The sequence below is a fragment of the Trichophyton benhamiae genome (assembly GCF_000151125.1).
Source record: "Trichophyton benhamiae CBS 112371 chromosome Unknown contix00378_25.r1.exp, whole genome shotgun sequence".
NCBI lineage: Eukaryota > Fungi > Ascomycota > Eurotiomycetes > Onygenales > Arthrodermataceae > Trichophyton > Trichophyton benhamiae.
The window spans coordinates 146,487-168,175 of record NW_003315106.1 but is presented as its reverse complement, the minus strand read 5'-3'; the positions used below and the strand labels follow the sequence as shown (position 1 = coordinate 168,175).

General features: G+C 52.6%; 10 protein-coding genes across 10 annotated transcripts; 5 read left to right on the top strand and 5 right to left on the bottom strand.

The window, feature by feature from the left end:
* Nucleotides 1–144: 144 nt before the first annotated feature.
* ARB_07245 (uncharacterized protein) lies at nucleotides 145–1,478 on the bottom strand (the record flags this gene model as incomplete). Its single annotated transcript, XM_003014637.1, has 3 exons — nucleotides 145–982; nucleotides 1,047–1,198; nucleotides 1,266–1,478. 3 exons carry the CDS (start codon nucleotides 1,476–1,478, stop codon nucleotides 145–147), a joined length of 1,203 nt encoding a protein of 400 aa, XP_003014683.1.
* Nucleotides 1,479–1,816: 338 nt separating this feature from the next.
* On the bottom strand, nucleotides 1,817–2,142 carry ARB_07244 (uncharacterized protein; the record flags this gene model as incomplete). Its single annotated transcript, XM_003014636.1, has 2 exons — nucleotides 1,817–1,863; nucleotides 1,887–2,142. 2 exons carry the CDS (start codon nucleotides 2,140–2,142, stop codon nucleotides 1,817–1,819), a joined length of 303 nt encoding a protein of 100 aa, XP_003014682.1.
* Nucleotides 2,143–2,632: 490 nt separating this feature from the next.
* Nucleotides 2,633–5,149, top strand: ARB_07243 (uncharacterized protein; the record flags this gene model as incomplete). Its single annotated transcript, XM_003014635.1, has 5 exons — nucleotides 2,633–2,657; nucleotides 2,844–2,915; nucleotides 3,007–3,389; nucleotides 3,450–3,678; nucleotides 3,750–5,149. The coding sequence occupies 5 exons, from the start codon at nucleotides 2,633–2,635 to the stop codon at nucleotides 5,147–5,149; spliced, it is 2,109 nt and encodes a 702-aa protein (XP_003014681.1).
* Nucleotides 5,150–6,016: 867 nt separating this feature from the next.
* On the top strand, nucleotides 6,017–8,134 carry ARB_07242 (uncharacterized protein; the record flags this gene model as incomplete). The annotated part of the gene is made up of 7 exons (XM_003014634.1): nucleotides 6,017–6,173; nucleotides 6,266–6,291; nucleotides 6,352–6,451; nucleotides 6,503–6,565; nucleotides 6,705–7,198; nucleotides 7,249–7,788; nucleotides 7,859–8,134. The coding sequence occupies 7 exons, from the start codon at nucleotides 6,017–6,019 to the stop codon at nucleotides 8,132–8,134; spliced, it is 1,656 nt and encodes a 551-aa protein (XP_003014680.1).
* An 819-nt stretch (nucleotides 8,135–8,953) lies between these two features.
* Nucleotides 8,954–10,905, bottom strand: ARB_07241 (uncharacterized protein; the record flags this gene model as incomplete). The annotated part of the gene is made up of 2 exons (XM_003014633.1): nucleotides 8,954–10,488; nucleotides 10,587–10,905. The coding sequence occupies 2 exons, from the start codon at nucleotides 10,903–10,905 to the stop codon at nucleotides 8,954–8,956; spliced, it is 1,854 nt and encodes a 617-aa protein (XP_003014679.1).
* Nucleotides 10,906–11,473: 568 nt separating this feature from the next.
* On the bottom strand, nucleotides 11,474–12,847 carry ARB_07240 (sister chromatid cohesion acetyltransferase Eco1, putative; the record flags this gene model as incomplete). The annotated part of the gene is made up of 1 exon (XM_003014632.1): nucleotides 11,474–12,847. One exon carries the CDS (start codon nucleotides 12,845–12,847, stop codon nucleotides 11,474–11,476), a length of 1,374 nt encoding a protein of 457 aa, XP_003014678.1.
* Nucleotides 12,848–14,128: 1,281 nt separating this feature from the next.
* On the top strand, nucleotides 14,129–14,707 carry ARB_07239 (uncharacterized protein; the record flags this gene model as incomplete). Its single annotated transcript, XM_003014631.1, has 1 exon — nucleotides 14,129–14,707. One exon carries the CDS (start codon nucleotides 14,129–14,131, stop codon nucleotides 14,705–14,707), a length of 579 nt encoding a protein of 192 aa, XP_003014677.1.
* Nucleotides 14,708–15,197: 490 nt separating this feature from the next.
* ARB_07238 (uncharacterized protein) lies at nucleotides 15,198–17,358 on the top strand (the record flags this gene model as incomplete). Its single annotated transcript, XM_003014630.1, has 4 exons — nucleotides 15,198–15,417; nucleotides 15,469–16,488; nucleotides 16,629–16,848; nucleotides 16,986–17,358. 4 exons carry the CDS (start codon nucleotides 15,198–15,200, stop codon nucleotides 17,356–17,358), a joined length of 1,833 nt encoding a protein of 610 aa, XP_003014676.1.
* Nucleotides 17,359–17,578: 220 nt separating this feature from the next.
* ARB_07237 (ubiquitin conjugating enzyme (UbcM), putative) lies at nucleotides 17,579–17,972 on the top strand (the record flags this gene model as incomplete). Its single annotated transcript, XM_003014629.1, has 2 exons — nucleotides 17,579–17,771; nucleotides 17,860–17,972. The coding sequence occupies 2 exons, from the start codon at nucleotides 17,579–17,581 to the stop codon at nucleotides 17,970–17,972; spliced, it is 306 nt and encodes a 101-aa protein (XP_003014675.1).
* A 1,023-nt stretch (nucleotides 17,973–18,995) lies between these two features.
* Nucleotides 18,996–21,078, bottom strand: ARB_07236 (glyoxalase family protein; the record flags this gene model as incomplete). Its single annotated transcript, XM_003014628.1, has 2 exons — nucleotides 18,996–20,844; nucleotides 20,903–21,078. 2 exons carry the CDS (start codon nucleotides 21,076–21,078, stop codon nucleotides 18,996–18,998), a joined length of 2,025 nt encoding a protein of 674 aa, XP_003014674.1.
* Nucleotides 21,079–21,689: the final 611 nt, after the last annotated feature.

Genomic DNA, 21,689 nt, shown 5'->3' with positions numbered 1-21,689 from the left:
CGTTCTGATACCTGATCAGACAGACCAACCATATCAAATACAGAAAGCAAGGAAGCGAGAACACAGCTGCATTTGATCCGAAAAGGAAGAAAAAAAAGAAAAAGAAAAAGAGAGAAAGAAACAATGGATCAAAAGGGGACCCAATCATTGACCTTCTTCGTCGCTCTTGACGGGTAGAGGTGACCGGGCGGTGGTGTCGACTATGTCCTCATCGTAGGTCATTCCATCAAGCATTTGTGCATCGACAGCAGCTGCAGCTCGCGAGCCCGGTGCAGATGTGGGTGACTGTGGTGGCTGCTGAGACTGGCTCTGGTGTGTGATTGGGTGGGAGAATCGGCTTGAGGTAGGACTTGAGCCCGCTACTGCAGTATTACTGACGCCCGTCATGGAGGAGGACTGCCTGCTTAGTCCTGCTGCAGCCAGGCGTTGTACGGGGGTGGATATCGGTCCCGAGATGGTGCTGTTTGCTCCCTCACCGAATCCAACGAGACTTGCGTTTCCTTCGTCGCTGAAGGCGTCTGTAGAGCGTGCATCTGCGTCGTCTGGATCGACGTCCTCTTCGTCTATGGTTTCATCTTGTCCGTAGACATCGTCGCTTCCGCTGGCCCAGGTGGTGCGTGTGCGTCCACCAAGACTGCCACGACTTATACTTTCCGTCGCACTAGCACTGCCGACTGTGCTGCGCTCCTTGAGCATATGAGGATGTGTGTCAAAGTACTCTCCTTGCGAGAGCCCGCTGGAGTTGTGTGCGTGAAGAGGATTACCACCTGCAGCCGTGCGAGCGGAGAGGCGCTCCAGGCCAGCAAGGCGCGAGATGCGGTCTGCGCGCTCAGCGTCGAGAGTCGTTGTGGACGTTTCAGAAGCGTTGGAGGAGGACCGATGTGGCCGGTGGCTGTGGGGTCGGCGAGCGCCCTGGTGGCCGTCCTTGATGGCTACGGTGGACAGCGCGGAGAGAGAGGTTGTCCCTGAGTTGGGAGTGCTCCTGTGCCCATGGTCAGCGAGAGGGTTCTCAGGTGTGTATGGGCCAATGGAACAGGGACACTTACGGGCCCATCTCCGAAGGGGTGACGGGGTCCGACGGAGGAGGAGGGAGGTTGATGAGTGTAGGAGTGGTCATGTTGAAGGTCCCCGAAGTGATGAAAGCAGAGCAGAGCCGTGGATCTGTGTATCTTGTGTGTCTTTTGGCAGAAAGGTATCTCTGGGGCGGCCTTTTGTCTACTTATCCAGGAGTCAGTATTCTTCTGGCTGTGGCGTATGAGACATACATGCGGAAGCCAACCCACCTGAGAGATGTGAAGCAGTCGTCTGCCAGCAGCCAGCTCTCTGCAGTGCCCTGTCAGCGCTCTGTCCGCCACTCGAGCAAGCAGCAAATCGTCCTTCTGTCGGTCGTCTTTTCGCGGCGTCCCTGTCGTTGATCTATCGCTGTGGTTTGTCTTTCTGGCTTGCCCGAAGCGAGGGAGAAAAAAGAAGGACGTCATCGCCAGGAGGCCCGTGATATTATGTAAGCATGTCTATCAAACCTTATTTCTTTTCTTCTTTATTAGTAATCACGCCGGCAGCAATTGGCAGACAAGAAAGACAAGAAAGACAATAAAATAGCACAGTAACAGGCTGAAAGGCCTTTGTCAGACTGGTCTTTTATAGCAGTAGGTAACTCAATGTTCTAGGCAGTAATAAATATAGTATCGCTATCGCTATGCGCTGTCCACTCCACACTGCCAGCACAGCTCTACAGACACCTAACCTCTACCATCGCCATCTACGCCCCCTGTATACTCTTCCCTGAGCCCCTTTATCTTCGACTATGGCATGTCTTTTATCCTCCTCGCCGTCTTCTTTCTCTGCTTTTCTCTTCATATTTAACTGCTGACTAAGCACGCACGTACCACTCCCTTTTTTCGCTTCTTCCCACTTTGGGAATAAAAAAAACCTTCGACTTTTCTTCTTTTTTTCTTCTTCTTCTTCCTTTTTTGACGCCCTCACGACCTCCAGCTTCACCTTCACCTTCACCCTCACCCTCGCCGTCGCCGTCACCTTCGCTCTCTCGGCCTCTCTCGCCGTCTCGTCCGCCTTTTCCGCTGTCTCCAGCCCAGCGTCCGTGGAGGATTCATCGAGCCTGTCGCGTTCAAGCAAGCCAAACATCGTTGAGTCCAGGCGGTGAAACAGTGCAACAGTTGTTATCTCAAGCTATCTACATCTGCAACCTATCCTCGCGCACTTGAAATCGGTGACTTTTCGACCCTCGACTTCTCGCTGGCATTCACTTGTCTAGCAGATTTCGACCGGAGAGAGAAGAAGAAGGGATTTGGCCAGCTGCGAGCAAGCAAGCAGCCAAAAGGGAGAAGACAAAAAAAAAAAAGGGAGCCGCACAAACGGGTTACAGCAAACTGCAACAAGGCGCCCTCTTCATCGCACAAAGAGGACTGCAGAACATTTAAAGAACCTTCGATCAGATATTCTCGAGAACCTGTTCGGGTCTACCTAGGACGAATTACCGTTTATTATTTTTATTCTTGGTTATTCTTCTATATATCGGAGCCTTCTCTCTGCTTTTTGGGGAGGAGGGAATATCGCTGCCTGGGAAAACCCTTGTCATATAGTGTTGGTCTCTGTTCTGTGGCTTTGAGTAGTCATGGCAGCTCCAACTCAGCTTGCTTGTAAGATCTGCAGCCTGGTGTTGACTGCATCGAATATATACTGACTGGATACCAGACCGTACGGTGAAGGGCATCGGCATCTTGGATGCTGCCCCGGTCTACGAATCCTTGCCTGGCTTCGTTAGGTATATACCATCTGCACTCCCCTCACCACAAGACTAAACCCAGATCTAATCCATTGTCCAGACCTGAAGGGAACCTCCGGTGTTCCGCATACTCTGCCTGTGGCCGATATTTCGCCTGGGCTGCCCCAGAAGGGTAAGCCACTGCCCCCGCCGAGATTGAGAATCACTATCACTAACGACCAGCTACAGTGTCACCGTCATCGACGCTTCGGTGGGCCACATAGTCAATCAGATTCCCGCCGAGAACGTCTACGAGATAGATTTTTCGCCCCTGGGCACATATGTCATCACCTGGCAACGGCCATCCAAGGACGAGAACGGTGATGCGGTCCGGAATCTTAAGGTGTGGAAGGTTGCCACCGAGAGTGAAACCCAAGACCAGCAAACCCCGATCGGCAGCTTCGTTCAGAAGTCACAGACAGGCTGGAATCTGCAGTATGCCTCGGACGAACAGTACTGTGCCCGTGTCGTGACAAACGAGGTGCAGTTCTACGAGAGCGGGAACCTCGGATCCGTTTGGAAGAAATTGAGGGTAGAGGGGGTCGCGGACTTTGCTCTTTCACCGGGCAAGGGCCACGCTGTCGCCACCTTTATTCCAGAGAGAAAGGTAGCCTCCGCAATCGACCTGGTTCTCAAATGGGAGGCATAGACTAATCCTTTATGATAGGGCCAACCTGCCTCCGTCAGGATATTTGATATGCCCAACTTCAATGCGCCTGTTTCGCAAAAGTCATTCTACAAGGGTGACAAGGTGCAGCTGAAGTGGAACAATACTGGAACCACTCTCATCGTCCTCGCTCAGACCGATGTCGATAAGAGTGGTAAGAGTTATTATGGAGAGACCACTCTGTATCTCCTCAGTGTTAGTGGAACGTTTGATTCTAGGATCGACCTAGGTATGTTGGTTGGCCTTTCATCTAATCCCCCCCTATTTTCCTCACAGACAACATGGCTGATTGTTAAATAGACAAGGAGGGCCCAATCCATGATGTTACATGGTCCCCTACCTCCAAAGAATTTGGTGTCGTGTACGGCTATATGCCTGCAAAGACAACCATCTTCAACACCCGTGCTGTAGCCACGCATTCTTTCCAGCTTGGCCCACGAAATACGATCTTATTCTCTCCACACGGCCGCTTTGTCCTTGTTGCTGGCTTTGGTAACCTGGCAGGTCAGATGGACATCTACGACGTAGAGAAGGACTACAAGAAGATCGTCACCATTGAGGCATCGAACGCCAGTGTCTGTGAATGGAGTCCAGATGGAAGACACATTCTCACTGCTACCACCAGCCCACGTCTACGTGTTGACAACGGTGTCCGCATCTGGCACGTTACTGGAGCTCTGATGTACAACGAGGATATGAATGAGCTGTATTCCGTGTCGTGGCGGCCACAGTCTCCCAACAGCCATCCACTAACATCAAATCCTCTGAACCCAGTGCCAACCCCGCACCCATCTGCTACAGCATATCTAAGCACCAAGAAGGCTCCCACCAAGCCAGCAGGTGCGTATCGTCCTCCAGGTGCCCGAGGGCAGAGCACTCCACTGGCCTTCCGCCGTGAGGATGAAGGCGGTGCCGCATTTGTCCGTGAGGACTCGTCCTCGTTTGCGTCGAATGGCGGGTCAGCCCCAAGTCCCTTTGGCAAGCCCCGTCGTCGTGCTGTACCTGGTGCCGAGCCTGTGGAAGAGTTCCTACCACCCGGAGCCGCTCCGGGAGGCGGAGTTGCTCTTCCCCCTGGGGCCGAAGCCAGTGCGCCTGGACCAGAGAAGCTGTCCAAGTCTGCTGCGAAGAATAAAAAGAAGCGAGAGGCCAAGAAGGCTAAGGAGGCCAGCGCTGGCGGCCAAGGGGACGGCGGTGAGAATTCCATGGCTGCTACTCCCAACTCGGGTAGGCGAGATCGCAGTCGCTCCAGGCACCGACAGCAAGCCAGCGGCGGTGCCAACGGTGCCAACGGCGCAAACCTGGACCCTAACTACCCCCGTGGAGGCCGTGACAGGAGCAGAAGCGCCCACCGCCGCCAGCGCAGCGATGGCCGTAATAGCACGCCAAACCGCAACGGTAATGGCAACCAGCCTCATGACCGCCGTTCACCGGCCGTCAACACCACTGGCCGCCAACAAGCCGCACCACCAGACCTGACCGTTACCTCTCCCGACGGTGGTAACACTGCCAATGCTGCCCCCGATGCAGCGGCCATTGCCCGTGACAAGAAAATGCGCAGTCTCTTGAAGAAGGTCCGCGCCATCGACGAGCTAAAGATGCGTGTTGCCAGCGGTGAGAAGCTGGAAGAGACTCAGATGAAGAAGATTCATACTGAGGATTCTGTTAGGAGCGAGCTGGAGGCTTTGGGATGGACTGGCTGAGCGAGAGGTGAAAGTCGAAGTATATAAAGCTATATAAATCAGTGGAGGATATAAATAAATAAACAAGAAAAAAAAATTAATACAATCTCAGTATTGGAGTACTATATACTGTCTCTACTCATTACTGCTTCGATGATTCAATAGATGTAGACTGATATCTTATGTGATGTGTTAGTGAATAAGTCAAGGCGGTGGGACGTCATTCTCTAGAGATCTTCGTATCACAGCATCACAGCAGTAAACACCAACAACCAACGAACTACCAACCACTAGCAAACTAACAACAGTTACTGACAAACGGCTAATAACACTCTTCACTGCCACCGTCTACTCCGTGACGTCTAGCCTTCGCCTCGATAATCCCTGTCTCTGCATCTGTCTCCTGGTGGCTTTTCCTGCGCGTTCATTGGGCAAAAGCATGGCCCGTCACAGGCTTAAGCGCCGTGTCTGAGACGCAGGAACAGAGCACACCCAGGGAAGAAACGGGACCGGCGCAGGGTCAGAAGATGAATATAAGTCTCAAAATAGCTACTTATGGCCAGCTATCCATGTTATCTTCAGCCTGAAGGTGGCATGTTATATCATTCCAGGTCTTATCTATGACCGATTAATCGCCTTATGAAGGACAATATCGACTACAAACAGACCATAGAGGACTGCATACTTGGCTCAGATTGACCACTTGGCTTTGATACCCGTATTCTCCTTACGGATCAGCGCTTTGGCAGTTTCCAAACCTACTTCGGTGGCATGAATCGAGCACCGCATGGCAGTGGCAGGAGTCGCCTGCGCGGCGGCATCGAAATGTCCCATATACCATGGCAGTCGCATGAACAAGAACGGTCAAGGATTCCCCCGTTGGCCAGGATGTTGATGTCCGGTGAGATGAGCGGAGATCCACCCAGGAATCTGAACATGAAGGAGAAATTTGATAGATGGTACGCACTATCATCCTGGCCAGATAATGATGTACATTTGGCTAACGTTGTTACTGCAGGATGGTTAACGATGGGTGGAGAAGACTGTAAGTCTCCTATACACGTACATACTTGTGCATTGCTGACGAGTTCAGATTCGTTGCGATATTTGCTTTGGTGCATGTTTTACTGTTTGTAGTGGGCATGCTTAACTATAGCTTGAAGGTAAGTATCTATTGCGCTCTCCCGGAAGAAAGGATGGGCTCGGTGATTGACATTGAATAGGACAATCTTATCAAAGCTAGAGGATTGCTTGGATCTAGTTACGCTGTTGCCAGAGCTGCTGCTTTAGTGTTGCATTTTGATGTTGCCGTGATCCTATTTCGTATGTTTACCCTTCGGGAGACTGTCTGTTCATGATGCTAATGGAGAACAGCTGTGTCTCGCACACTTATTTCTCTTCTGAGACAAACACCCTTGAACGGCGTTATACCCTTTGGTACGCTACATTTTACCTATTAGTCTAAATTTGAAAAGTGTAAAATGTGACGACTAATTCTTCCATAGATAAGAGCATAGCATTCCACCAAAGTATGCCTGATCATCCTATGTCCATTACAACTGGCTAACAGGCATAGTAACCGCATGGTCCATCGTATTTTTCTCACTACTACACACCATTGCCCACTGGGTCAACTTTGCTCGCATTGCAGCCTCCGAAGGCCTAGGAATCAAAGGCTTCCTCCAGTTAAACGTCACCACGGGCCCTGGATGGACTGGATATGTTATGCTAGCAGCCCTTGTGGCAATTGCACTAACGTCTTTGGAAGGTCCACGAAGAGCAAACCATGAGCGATTCTGGAATACCCACCATCTCTTCATTGTCTTTTTTCTATTTTGGTCCTTCCATGGAGCATTTTGCATGATCAAACCTGACCTGCCCCCTTTTTGTGAGGGAACGGGCGTATTCTACCTCTACTGGATATTTGGAGGCTCTGTGTATCTGCTCGAGCGGCTCATGCGAGAAGTTAGGGGTAAACACCGAACGATTATCACCAAAGTGATTCAGCATCCAAGCAACGTCTTTGAGATCCAGCTTCAAAAGGAGAAAACAAAGATGAGACCTGGCCAGGTATGTAGCCCACTTTTATTGTAGTTATTGCTATGCTTACCATCAGTTAGTATATCTTCATCAACTGCCCGGTAGTATCAATATGGCAATACCATCCCTTCACTCTTACTAGTGCTCCTGAGGAGGATTATATATCCGTGCACATACGCTGCGTTGGCAACTTCACAAAGGACCTGGCAAAGGCAGTTGGCTGTGACTTTGACGAGAAAGAACAGCCCTCCTACGAGCGACGTACCAGGCGTGAGTCGACAGTGATAGGCGTCGATGCCAACACAAGTGAGCAGGATGTCGACCCAAGACTGCGTCGTATACTGCCACGCATTTTCATCGATGGGCCATTCGGCAGTGCATCTGAAGACGTGTTTAAATTCGAAGTAGCGGTGTTAGTCGGTGCTGGAATCGGCGTTACCCCGTTCGCCTCCATTTTAAAAAGTATATGGTATCGCATGAGCCAGCGACAGAACAAGACACGGTTGAAGAAAGTGTACTTCTTCTGGGTCTGTCGAGATTTTGGCTCGTTTGAGTGGTTCAGCTCGTTGCTGCTTGCCATAGAGGCCCAGGACAGGTATAGTAACATTGAGATCCACACGGTACGTTTTACAATTACAATGAATCCTCATCATGCAGATTGGCCTAGTTTGATTCCTAACCTTCTTCCAGTATCTCACGGCCAAAATCCAATCTGATGATGCAACGAATATTATGATCAATGACGCCGACGCTGACCGAGACGCCATCACTGGTCTCCGTGCCCCCACCAATTTCGGCCGGCCCAACTGGGACATGGTTTTCCGGTCAATCCGGAAGATTCATGCCCCAGCTGAGGCGGGAGTATTTTTCTGTGGACCAAAGGCGTTGGGCAGCGTACTGCATGTGAAATGCAACATGTACTCTGAGCCAGGTTTCAACTTTGTGTGGGGGGAGGAGAATTTTTAATACTGCATATCATTTATAGTCTGGTTTTAATTGAGCAGATCTCGTGAATAATCGTTTTATCGGGCGTATCCTTTTTGATGTAAATTGTGAGAGCTCGACTTTGCGCGAAATCTGATATGTATCCGCCGCACTTTGATAACTTTACACAAAAGAGCCCAAAAACACTGCTATTACGTCATCCCGCATTTCTCCACTAAACAAAGTTCGCCAGCGGCAGGCGAACCTTCTTTTCGTTTTCGTCTTTTCTTTGTCTTTTTGAGATGCAAACAATGAGGAATCGTAGGGCGTCTTTGTAACTACCAGAGCGCGTTTGGCTGCTAAAGTAGTGGTATGATTAAAGGTGGCTGTCAATTTAGAGGCTACTTTCTTTGAATGAACTTGTATTGTCCTTGGCAGGCGTAGTTGACATTCTCTCCAGCAGTGGGTCATAAGTATGGGCTTGAGTTACTTCAAAGCGCAGCTTCTATGCTTGAAGGAGTATGTTTTTGACGAGCTTGAGAGGAATTATACTTGAGCAGTGTGATACTATAACTTGGTCTATGATTGTCATCCTCAGAGGTAGACATTGATGAAGGTCAACAATAGCTTCAAAGCTTAGAGTAATCAATCATAAACATAATATTATTGTTCGTGAGAACTGGGACTATAGTAGTTGGCCACCGCCAAAGCTAAAACTGGAGAAGGAAAATATCATCGCGTCATCGCTAATGCTAAGAAACCAAAGCATGCTGCGTGTTGTATAATCAGGGCGTGGAAAGGGAGTACTCAACCAGGCCAGCTAAGGGAAATGTATATATGAGCCGCTCACAGCACAATTCTTCACTTCTTTTGACTACGGTCTCGGTCACCATCTCCATACTGGCCGCGAAACTCGTCTAGGTCGTGCTGAAGCTGGGAGAGATTGGCTAGTATATCATTTGCGTTTGATGGAGGCGAGATGTCGGGTTCTGGCGGGTTGCTGCCTCGACTTGTTTTGCGATGGGGTGGAGGAGGCGGTGGTATAGGATGGTCTTCTGTCTCCGCTGATATTGAAGATGGCCTTCTGGTGGAAGTGGAGGTGGAAGAAGGGTGGTTTGTTTCTGCTGAATGAGACGAGTGAGTTGAACCGGCTGTTCGGCGTGGTGGGGGAGGTTGTGGTCTTGCTGTTGATGTTGGTGGATGGGTGTGGGTATGGCTTGGAGCCTGAAGGTGTGGGTTATGCGGTGGAGAGGTTTCTGATTCTGCCTTTTGGTTTTGTATAGGGGTATCAACTGATGAGGTATCGTGTATAGACGACGCGGTTGATCCGTGATCTGTGGTGCTGCCTGTTCCGGTCCTCCTAGACGGCGGTGGTGGAGGGGTCTTGGGATGTGTAGCGCTGTTCAAGGAAGCAGATCTATTCAAAGGCTTGATAGAGCCGAGCGGTAGGGCTAGTCTTGAGGTATTTGTACCGCTCCGTTTCATCTGGCTGTGCCGACGTGTTATGGGAGGCGTTGGAGGTCTCTTATGCTGTGCATGAGCAGGCGGAACTGGCTCTGATTGTGCTGCCTGACGTCGGGCAGGGGGTGAAGGGGGTTGAGCTCCATGTACGGAAGAAGCGGGTGACTTGGTATGGCTTGTTGCCTGGGGAGAAACGGGAGCAGTAGCTTCCGTAGACTTTTCAGTAGACTCTGAGCTGCGAGAGGAGGAGGATATGGCTTTCCCCCTCCGGGACTTTGGGGGAGGTGGCTTCTGCGGCTTCTTGTCACCGGCAGACATCTCTTGTGTGGTAGAGGCGGCAGTGGCGGCAGCAGACAAATCTCTGCTGTCCTTGGTGTCCCCAGCCGTATCCCCCGTGAGTAGCAGCCTCTTAAACGCATCAACGTCCATCGTTGCTCTCTCCTTCGTAGCTCCGGCTTCAGCATGCTCCTGGTCCTGTCCTTTGCTCCGCAGATCCCCCTGGTACGACACCCTTCGTAGAGACGGCACATCAGCAACGGGACCTAACCCGAGTCCCAGACCGTCTTGTCCCCGCGCATTCAGGCGTTCTATCTCGTCATCTTCGCCATCATCGTCATCGTCGTCCTCGTCGGAGCTCCCGGAGCTACCGATAGCAGCATTGAACGGGTCCTCGGCTGGCTGAACACCCGGCGTCGAAGGGCGATGGCCCGACATCTGTCGCCCCACTGGCCCTGCAGACGTATATCCAGAGACATCAGAGCCAAAATATCCTTCTTCGGCGTCATTGGCATCGTTGTTGTCGGGAGAAGGTATCTGTTTTGCGGGGGGAGAAGCAATGCGAACGGTCTTTGAATTTGAAGCCGGACGAGAAGCGGGGAGTTCACCTGCCATACAGCACGTTAGATAAAAGTCTCCTTCAGCAGTACAATGTACAGCTGTATCACCGAATATATATATATATATATATCTTCATGGTAGAAGCGAAGCGGGTATATAAGCTGTGGTATCTAGAGTATATCTAGAGTAGACGTACTGTTCTCAAACAGCGGCCTGGACAAGCCGTGGTGCTGCTGTGTTTGGGCCTGTTTCTTCTGCCTGGCAACGTCTACCTCGAGGCCGGCAAGCCATTCCTCAGCTGGCCCCGGCCGTCTGCCCGCATCGTCCTGCCCTGTCTGCCGCTTGTCCTGGCCGCGAGGTCTGTTGCCTGGCTGTGCCGTGGAGAGGGATGCGGAGTCACTTGCGGCCGTTTGCGAAGAAAGCGACGAAGACGCCGCCGCATCTGGCGCAGCAACGGCTCCGGGAGCAGCAGTAGAGGCGGTTTTCTTATGGCGGAAAGGATTTAGTCCAGACATCGTACATGAGGGCGCTGGCGGGTGCGGGCGTGGGCATGAGTGCGATGCGCGGCGTGTTGGAAGCTGAAGAGTTGGTTTAGTTAGCTGCCTTGGTTGGTTTGCGCGGGCGAAGAACGACGGAGTATTATTTAGTTAGACACACCCAGCAGCGTCTACCACGACGGCGACTACGATACGACCATGGCTATAGTATACATCATGTATTTAATAAGACTAATGATATTAGGTAGAGACGGATAAGTGACGTATTTTCCATCCTAAAGCGCATGCAGATCTCAGTAGCTAGATAAACCGAAGCCCTATGGCAATGAAACTCCATCCGTCCGTCCAGAGCAAAGCCGTTGTCCGTCCAAACCGCCAGTTCCATAATAATAATAAATAACTGATGAATATGACAATATAAAAGAAAGATATAGATGTAGAAGAAGAAGAAGAAGAAGAAGTGATCCCCCGCCGAGTTTGACCCTCCTAGGGTTGAGCCTAATAGTACAATTTCACCACCAAAGCCCCTTATTTGCAGAAAGACGTCAACAGCTTCCAGGGTAGAATCTGAAGAAAGACGTGTGTTTTAACAGCTTCCAGTGTAGATTCTCCAGTCCTTGTCTCCGTAAAAGGTCCTCATCAAGGCACAGCCGCACTCCGTCGGCTGGCTGAAGGCCACCTGTGTGCGGGCCATCTCCATGCCGTAGAAGTAGTTGCTGACCACGCAGTCGAGCAGGTCGAGGGCTATGCCTTTCCGGCGGGACATCCGGCACGTCCAGATGCGGGATATGCCCACGAGGACGGGGTATGTTTCCTTGGTGAGGGAGAGAGAGCAGCTGAGGCTTGAAGGGCGCTTTGGGATCAGCTTGGACGGCTTGGAGGTGATGCCGTGGGCTTCCCAGATGCGTTCGGCCAGGGCGAGGCCAACGCATCTGCTGCCCTTCATGTGCAGGAAGAACTTGAACCGGTCGACTTCCTCTCCGCCCTGTTTGGCCTCGACCTTGCTCCAGAGGACGCTGTCGTCGATGTCCACGGCGCCCAGGTCGAGGTTTGCTATCTCCAGCACGCGTTTGGCATGGTTTTTCGTTCCAGCCGAGCTCTTCCGGTCCACGATGACGACGTATCCTTCCTCGAAGCGGGAGGCCTCGTATACCCACCGCGAGGCATTTGCTCGGACAAACGACTTGCCAAACTCGACGCCGCCGCCATACGCTGAGTTGTGGTCATGGTATCTGCGGTGTATGGAGCGGTCTAGTTCTGACGAGGGGATATAGTGCATGCCACATGTATCGCACTCTATGCGTACCGTGTTGGACGCTACACCAAGGTCTAGTGTTGTCTGTTTCAGGGCCGGCCGGGGCGCTGTTGTCGTTGTTGTCGTTGCTGTCGTTGTCGATGTTGCTGTTGTTGTCGTCGATGTTGTTGTTGTTGTTGATGATGCTGTGGTTGGTGATGTTGATGTAGTTGGTGTTGACTCCGATGCAGCCTGAGTCTGCTTCTTCTTAGCCGGGGGATCCATCGACCGCATGCTGGCACTGCCCCCGTTGACCTCGAGCTCCGTCAGCGGTGTATCGTTCGCAGACCGCTTGCGTTTCAGGAAACTAAAGGTCGGCTTGCGGGTGCTGGCGGGGGGCGGCGTCAGGGCGAGCTTGAGCTTCACCTGCTCGGCCTCGTGCTCCCGCGGCGGCGGCGAGCTGGGCGGCGTCGACAGGTCATCGTCCAGCTCCGGGATGTCCTCTGAGTAGACCGTGGCGGCCGTAGAAGTGTGCCGCGACGGGCTGGACAGGACCGCAGCGGAGGACTCGCGAATCGCACAGACGAGGTTGTTCTCGCTGCCCATGTCGCCCGCCAGGGGCGCCTGGAGATGGCGGTCTCCGTCATTCTCGCCGGCACTGCCGTTGATGTTGATGACGATGCTGCTGCTGCCACTGTTGCTGGCGGTGTTTTCGTCTGCTGGCATGCTGGTTATCCGGCGTCTCTTCAGCGCTGGATCAGGACGCGACTCCGGACACAGCACGCGCCGGAGCGGCCGCGCATACGTTTTCATGAGTAGACCTCTGCAGGCAGTCAGTATCTATCCCCAGTAATAATAACAATAATCATAATAATAGCAGTAGAATAATGTATTCACCGACCTCTTGAACGAGTTGGTCACGGTGTAGGGCGTGTCCCGCGCGGAAACCATGAGGCCTGCGACGTCTGGTTCTTAGCAGCGAGTGGCGGCGGCGGCGAGCATGTACGAAGAGCTGGAGATGCAACTCCCGGTCCCTCTCGTGTACGGCGGATGGATGAACTGGTCTCGACAGCGAAGACGGAGATGGCGATGGTCTCTTTTTTTCTCTCTTCCTGCTGGTCTGCGTTGTTGGTTGTTTTTGTGTTGTTTTCTTTTTCGCTCTTAATAAAACTGCCTGATATTAAGTGGTTAACGCAGGCTGGTCCTTGGCCGTTGACCCGCGACGAGACGAGGCAGAAGGACGGCAAGAGAAAGCAGAGACCGAGACCGAGACGGAGATGGAGATGACGATGAGTATTTTCGTCTGCCTGGAGAGATTTTATGCTGACTCGGTTTTTTTCTTCTTCAGGTCGGAAAGGGGCTGCTCGTCGCTGCAAGGGTGCCTGTAGTCGACGGAGCTTTCAGCCAGCCAGACAGATAGACAGAGAGATAGACAGCTATACAGAGGGCAATTCTACAGCCAGGGCAGGTAGACAGACGGCAGACGGCGCTTGATATATATGAAAAAAGGCCGCAGTCGTACCCGTCGAGGTCAGCATCACCGTCGACCTTCTTCTCTTTTGCTGCAGCAGATGTGGCGCCCTATTCGTGTGCAGGGCCGCATATCAACGTCCAACCCCCAGCCAGCCAATAGAGACGGACACGAAGGCTTCGACAGGGACTTGCAAGGGGGGAGAGATGCTCCAGGAGGCTATAGGCACATATAGGCTATGGGCAGCACCACTAGCACGCCGACTATCGACAGGGATCTCTGCCCTGCTCGCGCTGCCCGACCTGCATCATGCGACGTTTAACCTTGACAAATAAGAAAAGGACGCAGCCAGAGAGACAGAGAGACAGTCGAGGGCAGACGAGACGATACAAACACGTAAATACGCGGGCCAGCGGATCTTCACTGGCTGCCTGCGTTGTAGCCCTGGTTACGGTTACGGTTACGGCCCTACTTACTTACATACAGAGCTGCAGTTCTCCTGGTGCTGTGCCACCGTTGAGTAACTCCATTCTTTGATGAGGGAGCCAGACCCAGAAAGAGAGAGAAAGAGAGAGAGAGAGGATGCCAGAAACAAGAAGAATACAGTCATACTTGTTTCGATGTTTCTCGTCTGCGTGATTAGCAATTTCACGCGGCCAGCTCGGGATGCGGATTGTTATTCTAGATGCTTCAGCGCTTTCCATGCCATTGGCCCGTCTGGAAGTGCCCCAGAGGAAGAGCAGCTAAAGCCCCGACATATGTCCGTCTGGCCGGCCGTCGTCCTGCTGGCCGGATCGAAGTGCCAGTTCTGGTCTTCTACAGCCGTCTCTCTATCTACACTGCCCGGCTGGGTGGGTAAGCCGGCATATCATTTTATTAGGAAGCCAGCTGGCGTTTTCGATGTTTTGATATTATTGCCAGCTTTCATGAACCGGCCTGGACTACTCCGTACAGCGCATAACTTAAGAAGACGATGTGAGACATGCCAGATGATCACCGCTCAGGATGAACAAACACTACCGAGAAGGGATATGGAGTCCTGGACATACCGTCATTCTCGTCTATCCGGCCTCTTCTGCCAATCACGCTCTGATATACTTATCTTCTCATCTTAGGAATCCTGCATCTCTAGCTATCAGTCATATCTAGTCCTCGAAGGTCTTCTGATAAGCAGATACAGAGCATGCAGGATATAATTGCAATATAAGAATAGCATATCTTGATCAGATGGATAGCTGAGATGACTCCTTATACAGAGTAGTTAAAAGGCTGAGATTCCGCAGATGATGATATTAGACAGTAAGGTAGAATCTCACCTCAGACAGCTACACAGCATCAACAGCTATCAACAGCTATCAACAACTACCAAGTCATTAATATATACATATATATTGATATTAGTTACCGTCTATAATGATATCGAGTCTCGTAGTTGATAACGACAGCCGAGGTTTGCTGCCAAAACCCCGAAACACCACGAAAACTCCGCAACAACCGCGACTTTTTGAGCCGAAACCCGGGATCTCTTCTCTGCTGCCACCTGGATGCCATTCAATTGATCCATTAATTCTTAATTGACACTGTGTACGGGATACTGGCTGCAAGATGAACGCTGCGCTGAGAAGAGGCACTCTGAGGGCTGCGCTGGGAGCCGCGAGACGGCCAGCAGACACCGCAGGCCCACGACGCAGCGCACACTCAGCAGCAGCGAGCTTCAGGTGGACAGACCCGCTGGACGCAGAGAGTCTCTACACGGCAGACGAGCTGGCTATCCAGGACACGGCCCGGCGGTACTGCCAGGAGCAGCTGGCCCCGAGAGTCCTAGGTGCGTCGTTCAGTTAACAACTGTGTTATATATACTAACTGAAATATATAGAGGCATATCGGAATGAGGCCTACGACCCGGAGATCCTGCGCGAGATGGGCTCGCTGGGCCTGCTGGGCGCTACGATCCAGGGCTACGGCTGCGCAGGCGTGTCGACGGTGGCCTCGGGCCTGATCACCAAGGAAGTCGAGCGAGTCGACTCGGGCTTCCGCAGCGGCATGTCCGTGCAGTCCAGCCTGATCATGACGGGCATCCACGAGTTTGGATCCGAGGAGCTGAAGCAGAGACTGCTCCCGCAGCTGGCCCAGGGCAAACTGCTGGGCTGCTTCGGCCTGACCGAGCCCAACCACGGCTCCGACCCAGGCAGCATGGAGACCGTCGCCAGACCTCATCCTACCAAGAAGGGATTTTACAGTCTCTCTGGCACCAAGACCTGGATCACCAACTCGCCCATCTCAGACGCCTTTTTGGTCTGGGCCAAACTCGACGGCAAGATACGCGGGTTTGTGGTCGAGCGAGACCAGTGTCCCGAGGGAACGCTCCGGACGCCTGCTATCAAGAACAAGACTGCCCTGCGAGCTTCGATCACAGGCATGATCCAGATGGACAACTGTCCTGTCCCCGAGACTAACATGTTTCCCGAAGTAACGGGGCTGGTGGGACCGTTTACCTGTCTGAACAGCGCCAGGCTGGGCATCGCGTTTGGCACGATGGGGGCGCTGGAGGATTGTATTAGCCGAGCACGAGAGTATGCGCTGGAGAGGAAGCAGTTCAAGGGCAACCCGCTGGCCAAGTACCAGCTGGTGCAGAAGAAGCTGGCGGACGCTGCTACGGATGCGGCGTATGGCACGCTGGCGGCGGTGCAGGTGGCCCGGCTGAAGGACGAGGGCAAGGCTGTGCCGGAGATGATATCCATGATCAAGCGGCAGAACTGTGACCGGGCCCTGGCTGGCTCGCGGACGCTGCAGGAGATCTTTGGCGGCAATGCTGCGAGTGACGAGTATCATATTGGCAGACATGTAGCCAACCTGTTCGTCACCCAGACCTACGAAGGCCAGAGTGATATCCATAGTAAGTTCACTGTATTTACTCTATACTTACACTATATCTTCTACCACACCATGCTAACTTACTGACTATCCAGGTCTGATCCTTGGACGAGCCATCACCGGCGTCCAGGCTTTTGTATAGTACTCTGTACCCCTATATAGTCCATCCATATCCATATCCATATCCATATACATATACATACATATACATATACATAGACAGCACTCTACCACATCCACTTCTACATCCACATCCACGTCCACCATCTTCTACCAACCGTCTACTACCTTCATCTACTCCATCTCTCTTCTCTTCTACTATCTTCTTCTATCATCTTCTTCTCTTCTCTTCTCTACTCTACCCCTATCCCTACTCCATCTTGTTATCTTATCTATTAGTCATCTCTTAGTCAGCCTTCACCTTTTCTTCGCTTTTTCTCGCTTTTTCTTCTCTTTCTTTTTCTTCACCAGCAAAAAAACATCAACAGCGACGACGAACCGACCTTCACGATAGTCCAGGCTTCTCCCGCAGGTATATAAAGGCCTCTCCTTGCTGTCTGCCTCGCTGCCAGGCTGCTTCTCCCTCTCCCTCTCTCCTCGTTCGTCCTCTGCTGGCTGCAAGAAGAGGGAAAACACGCTTGTCTCGGAACCAGCTAACACCCAACCCCGCCATAGCCACCGAAGAGAGAAAAAACTCACCACCGCCGGAACGCACACGACCACGACCACCCCAGGTCTCGCTCGCTCCTCTCCCTCAGACACTTCACCTTCAGACAGCCGTCATGGCCCTCAAGCGCATCAACAAGGAACTCACAGACTTGGGACGGTCAGCCTCTCCTTACCCCCCATCCGCTTCCTTGCTTCCCCAGCCCCCGTGGAGTCCGGCGTCTAGCAGGAGACCACCCGGTTCCCAGACAGATACACACAGATATACACAGCATACAACTTGATATGGACTGCCTCTGACTGTTCTGATATAGTGATCCCCCCTCTTCCTGCTCTGCTGGTCCCATAGGAGACGATCTGGTACGCACCCCCGCTCTGTTCTGCAGCTACGGACTATATAACTCCGAGATGCTAACATATGGCAGTTCCACTGGCAAGCTACGATCATGGGCCCCGAGGGCAGTCCCTACGCTGGCGGTGTCTTCTTCCTCGCCATACATTTCCCCACAGACTACCCTTTCAAGCCGCCAAAGGTCAACTTCACCACGCCCGTGTACCACCCAAATATCAACTCAAACGGCAGCATCTGCCTCGACATCCTGAGAGACCAGTGGAGTCCTGCTCTCACCATATCAAAGGGTTAGCCTAGTTTTGTTTTTCTCCTCTTTGCTTTTGCTTGGATGCTAACTTCCGCTAGTCCTTCTCTCGATCTGCTCGATGCTCACAGACCCCAACCCAGACGACCCGCTCGTTCCAGAGATAGCTCACCTGTACAAGAAGAAGGATGGAGAATATGAGAGAATCGCCGCCGAGTGGACACGCAAACATGCTATTGGTTGATACCCTTGTCTCCCTATGATGCTATGACTAGGGGGCTGTTCTTTTCTTTTCACTCTACTCAAACAAACCAACGGGCCCAACTGCTTACCTGGCTACCCTGAGTGCCAAAAACCTACCTACCAACCAACCCTGCCCTCCACGCGCAACCATCCACTTTGAGCCATACACACACACCTTTTTCTCTCTTCCCTTTCTTTAGTTGTAACTCGTGCGAGAAAATAAGGCGTTGATCGTTTACATGGATTGAAGCATGGTTTAACCGAGGAGTTCGCCCTATTCTACTTTTACTGCCTACTTCTGCTTACTACTAGCTTTGAGACGTTGCGGTGCAGTGGTGTGACAGACAGTAACGGGAACGGACGGGAGGCGATTATTCGTTTTATTCAACCATGGTCGAAGCATGCAATAACTTTTTTGTCTGCTACGAAATCAAACTGCAAAAACTATCCCTCTAGTTCTTCTCTCTCCCTTCTGTCTTACCTTCAACCGCACCCTTCTCGCTCTTTGCCTAGAATACATGCCTTGTGGGCGTCAGCTCTTCCCTTCTCTTGTTCCCCCCATCCCCCTACCTATCCCCCCTTTTCATCGGTGCAATCATGCTACGTTAGTTATGCTATGTTACGTCTGCCCATGCCAACCAAGAAATATTAACGCTTGCTACGTCTTATGTCTTCTTCTCGGGTCATTAAATGCCGTAGTTCTCATTAATCTTTCGTATTCATTTCGCTGGTCATGCTGAAAGTACTCAATCATAGTACACCATTAGTAGACAATCTAATCACAAACATATATGAAAACAACAGAAACTCCTTCAGGCAAATATGTATAGGATGAATAACTATGTAAAATGAAATGAGAAAACAGAAAAGAAATAACTCCCCATCGCCTCCCGTCCCAGCCCACCACGGCGATTCTTCAATCATCAATCACCACGTAAATGCATGGAGAACATGGACATGGACATCAACTCCGACTCCGACACCTTTGAACATGCATTGCAACGGAGGGTAGAAGGGCATTCAACTACCTCCTGCTCCTACTGCTCTTCTTCGATACACAGCTGCCGACCTGGCTCACGCTATCACTCGGCAGCACCGGATCGTCAAACTTGCTGCGTCCACTGCTCGAATGGCCCGACTGGCTTGCCCGACTGCTCGACTTGGACCGCTTATGCTTGGACTTTTTGGATGAAGTCGAGGCGGTCTCGAATATGGGCCGCGGAGTGACGTGTGAGCCGGCGTCGATGTCCTCCAAGTACAACGCACTGCCACCCGCTACACTAGGCGGGAGCGGGATCTGGTGGGCGTGCGAGGAGGAGCGGTGACTAGATGAAGCTGATGAGCGGCGGTCCCGCTCACGCTCGCGGTCGTACTCATGATGCGAGTGCTTGCTGTGACTGCTGCTAGTGTGCGAGTGTTTGGAACGGATGGATAGCTTGGAGACGGTCGTGGTCGAGCCGGCGGGCAAGGGGATGTTGCGGGCCGAGTGGACGGACGAGTGCACGCTGGGCTCGAAGTCGTAGCCGTAGTCTTCCTCGATGGTGCGCATCCCGCGGTCTCGATCGTTCTTACTGCTATGCTTCGAGTGGCTGGAGTAGCTTGACTTGGCCTTGGTGGATTTGGCCTTGATGGTCGAGCCCGAGGCCTGGCTGGAGGCTACGCTCTTTGCATAGTGCTGCTGGCCGTGGCGGCGCTGCGAGCCACAGCTGCCGGAGCTACAGGCGCTGCCGGCGTCGCCGCGGTCTCGGTCAGGATGGTCGTGGAAGCTGCTGACGAAGCTCGGGCTGGGCTGGTAGTGAGGGTATGTGCGAGAGTAGGAGGATCTGCTGTCGTCAGCAGCGCCGCCGGGCACGCCCTCGATGGCTCGGATCTCTAGATCCCCTGAGGCGCCGCTGTACATGCTTCCGTCTGATGGGCGGCGTTCAGAGCCAGAGGTCGATCCAGGGGTGCCCGGCAAGAAACCACCGGCAGCAGCAGCACTGCCGGTGAAGCTCTTGGCCTGCTCGAGGATGCGGCTGGTTTGTTCTAGGCCCTCGAAGACGGTGCTGGCCCAGGGGTTTTTCGAGGCGGCGCTGCGAGCGTACCCGTCTTCGAGCTGGCCCTGTTGCTGGCCGGCTTCAATGCCACGGTAGCCAGCATTACTCCCGCCCGAGATCGAGGGGCTGGATTGGGGCGGCGCAGCTTCGATGTAGCGGGTGGTGGTGACTGGCGTGATGGTTTCCTGCTGGCTCTGCGAGTCTCCCTTGACCATGGCGTATGCAAGAGCAGCTCCAGCAGCGGCGCCGAGGAGGGTCCCCACCACCGCCTTTGCCCCGGACAAGTTGTCACCGCTCTTTTCCTTGGTGACGATGTAGTGGACATTCGTCGTGGTCGTCGTGCTGGTGGTTTCCTGTCTGGATAGCTGCGGGCGTGGGGCCTGTGGCTGCTGGGGCGCGGGAGCCATGACGGACTTGGAAGACATCCTCTTTGCAGTCGAGGCAGAGCTTACTTCTGACTTTGCAGGAGCAGCAACTGTCATGGCTCTGGATTTGGCAACGCTGACTTCGGACTTTGCGGGGGCTACGGTCATGGCCCTTGACTTGGTGGAATGTTTCGAGACCACGGAGCCATTGTCGACGACGGTGAGGGCCTTGTCGTTGACGACGCTGCCCTTGCGGCTGGGGGCAACGCTGGGAGCGTCGTTGCGGTGGACGGCCTCGATGCTGTTGCCGTCAAAGTCGATCACGGCCGCGCTGAAGTAGTTCCGCTCGGCGTCTCGCACGCATGGCTCGCCGTGGATCTTTCCGCCGGCCTTGAGAGCGGCAATGAAGAATGCACTGACTGCATCTCGAGATGGAGCCGGAAAGGCAATATGTGCAGCTCCAGCAGGGACTCTACTAGCAGTTAGTATTTATATATCAATTGGTTGGTATGGGTTGAAATAAGTCATACCCAGGTCTCTCCTCTGCAATCCAGAAATCAGCAGGCTTGCCAGGCTCGGTGCCGAAGCCGACGCTGTTCTCATGGCGGCCCATGAAGCAGTATCCCAATGGCTGGAGACATGATAGGAAGAAGGAGGTGGAGGTAGGCAGATTCGAGACAGTGAGAGTAAGGTGGGAGACGGGCATTTTAGATTTATGAGCTAGTGTCGAGGATAGGGAGTGTAGAGTGAGTTTCTCGGAGTAGGGAGTGTTGATATATGTAACTATGACCGAGCAAACGAATGCCTGGTGGGACAACGAGGGTCTTGAACGAGGGATAGAAGTAATATAAGCAAGACAAGACAACAAACAGAAAAGGGGAGAAAACTGTTCTGTTTGCAGCCGTATATACACCCGTATATACGCAGGATATATAGAGTAGAGCAAGAAGGCAGGAAGACAAAGAGACAAGGAGGGAGAGCAATATAATACTTTCGACCAAGGGCGGAAGTATTAAATATATCAACCAATTCTTCTCCGTATGCAAGGGAAGAAAAAGGAAGCAAGAAAAAAAGAGGCCAGCAAGCAAGCGGACGGAAGCCCACCAATCCACTCATTCATGCAGAGAGTGATATATCAAAATAAGTTGAGTTGACTTGAGCATCGCAAAAAAAAGAAGCGCAATGCAGTGCCTGTCTGCGTCTGGGTCCACGCATCGATTGTCATCCAGGGGCCGGGAAAGGCGTGAGGCATCGCATAAGCGTGAGTACCCAGCCGTAACTCTCAAGTAACTAAAGGAAGGCTCTGGCCAGCTAATT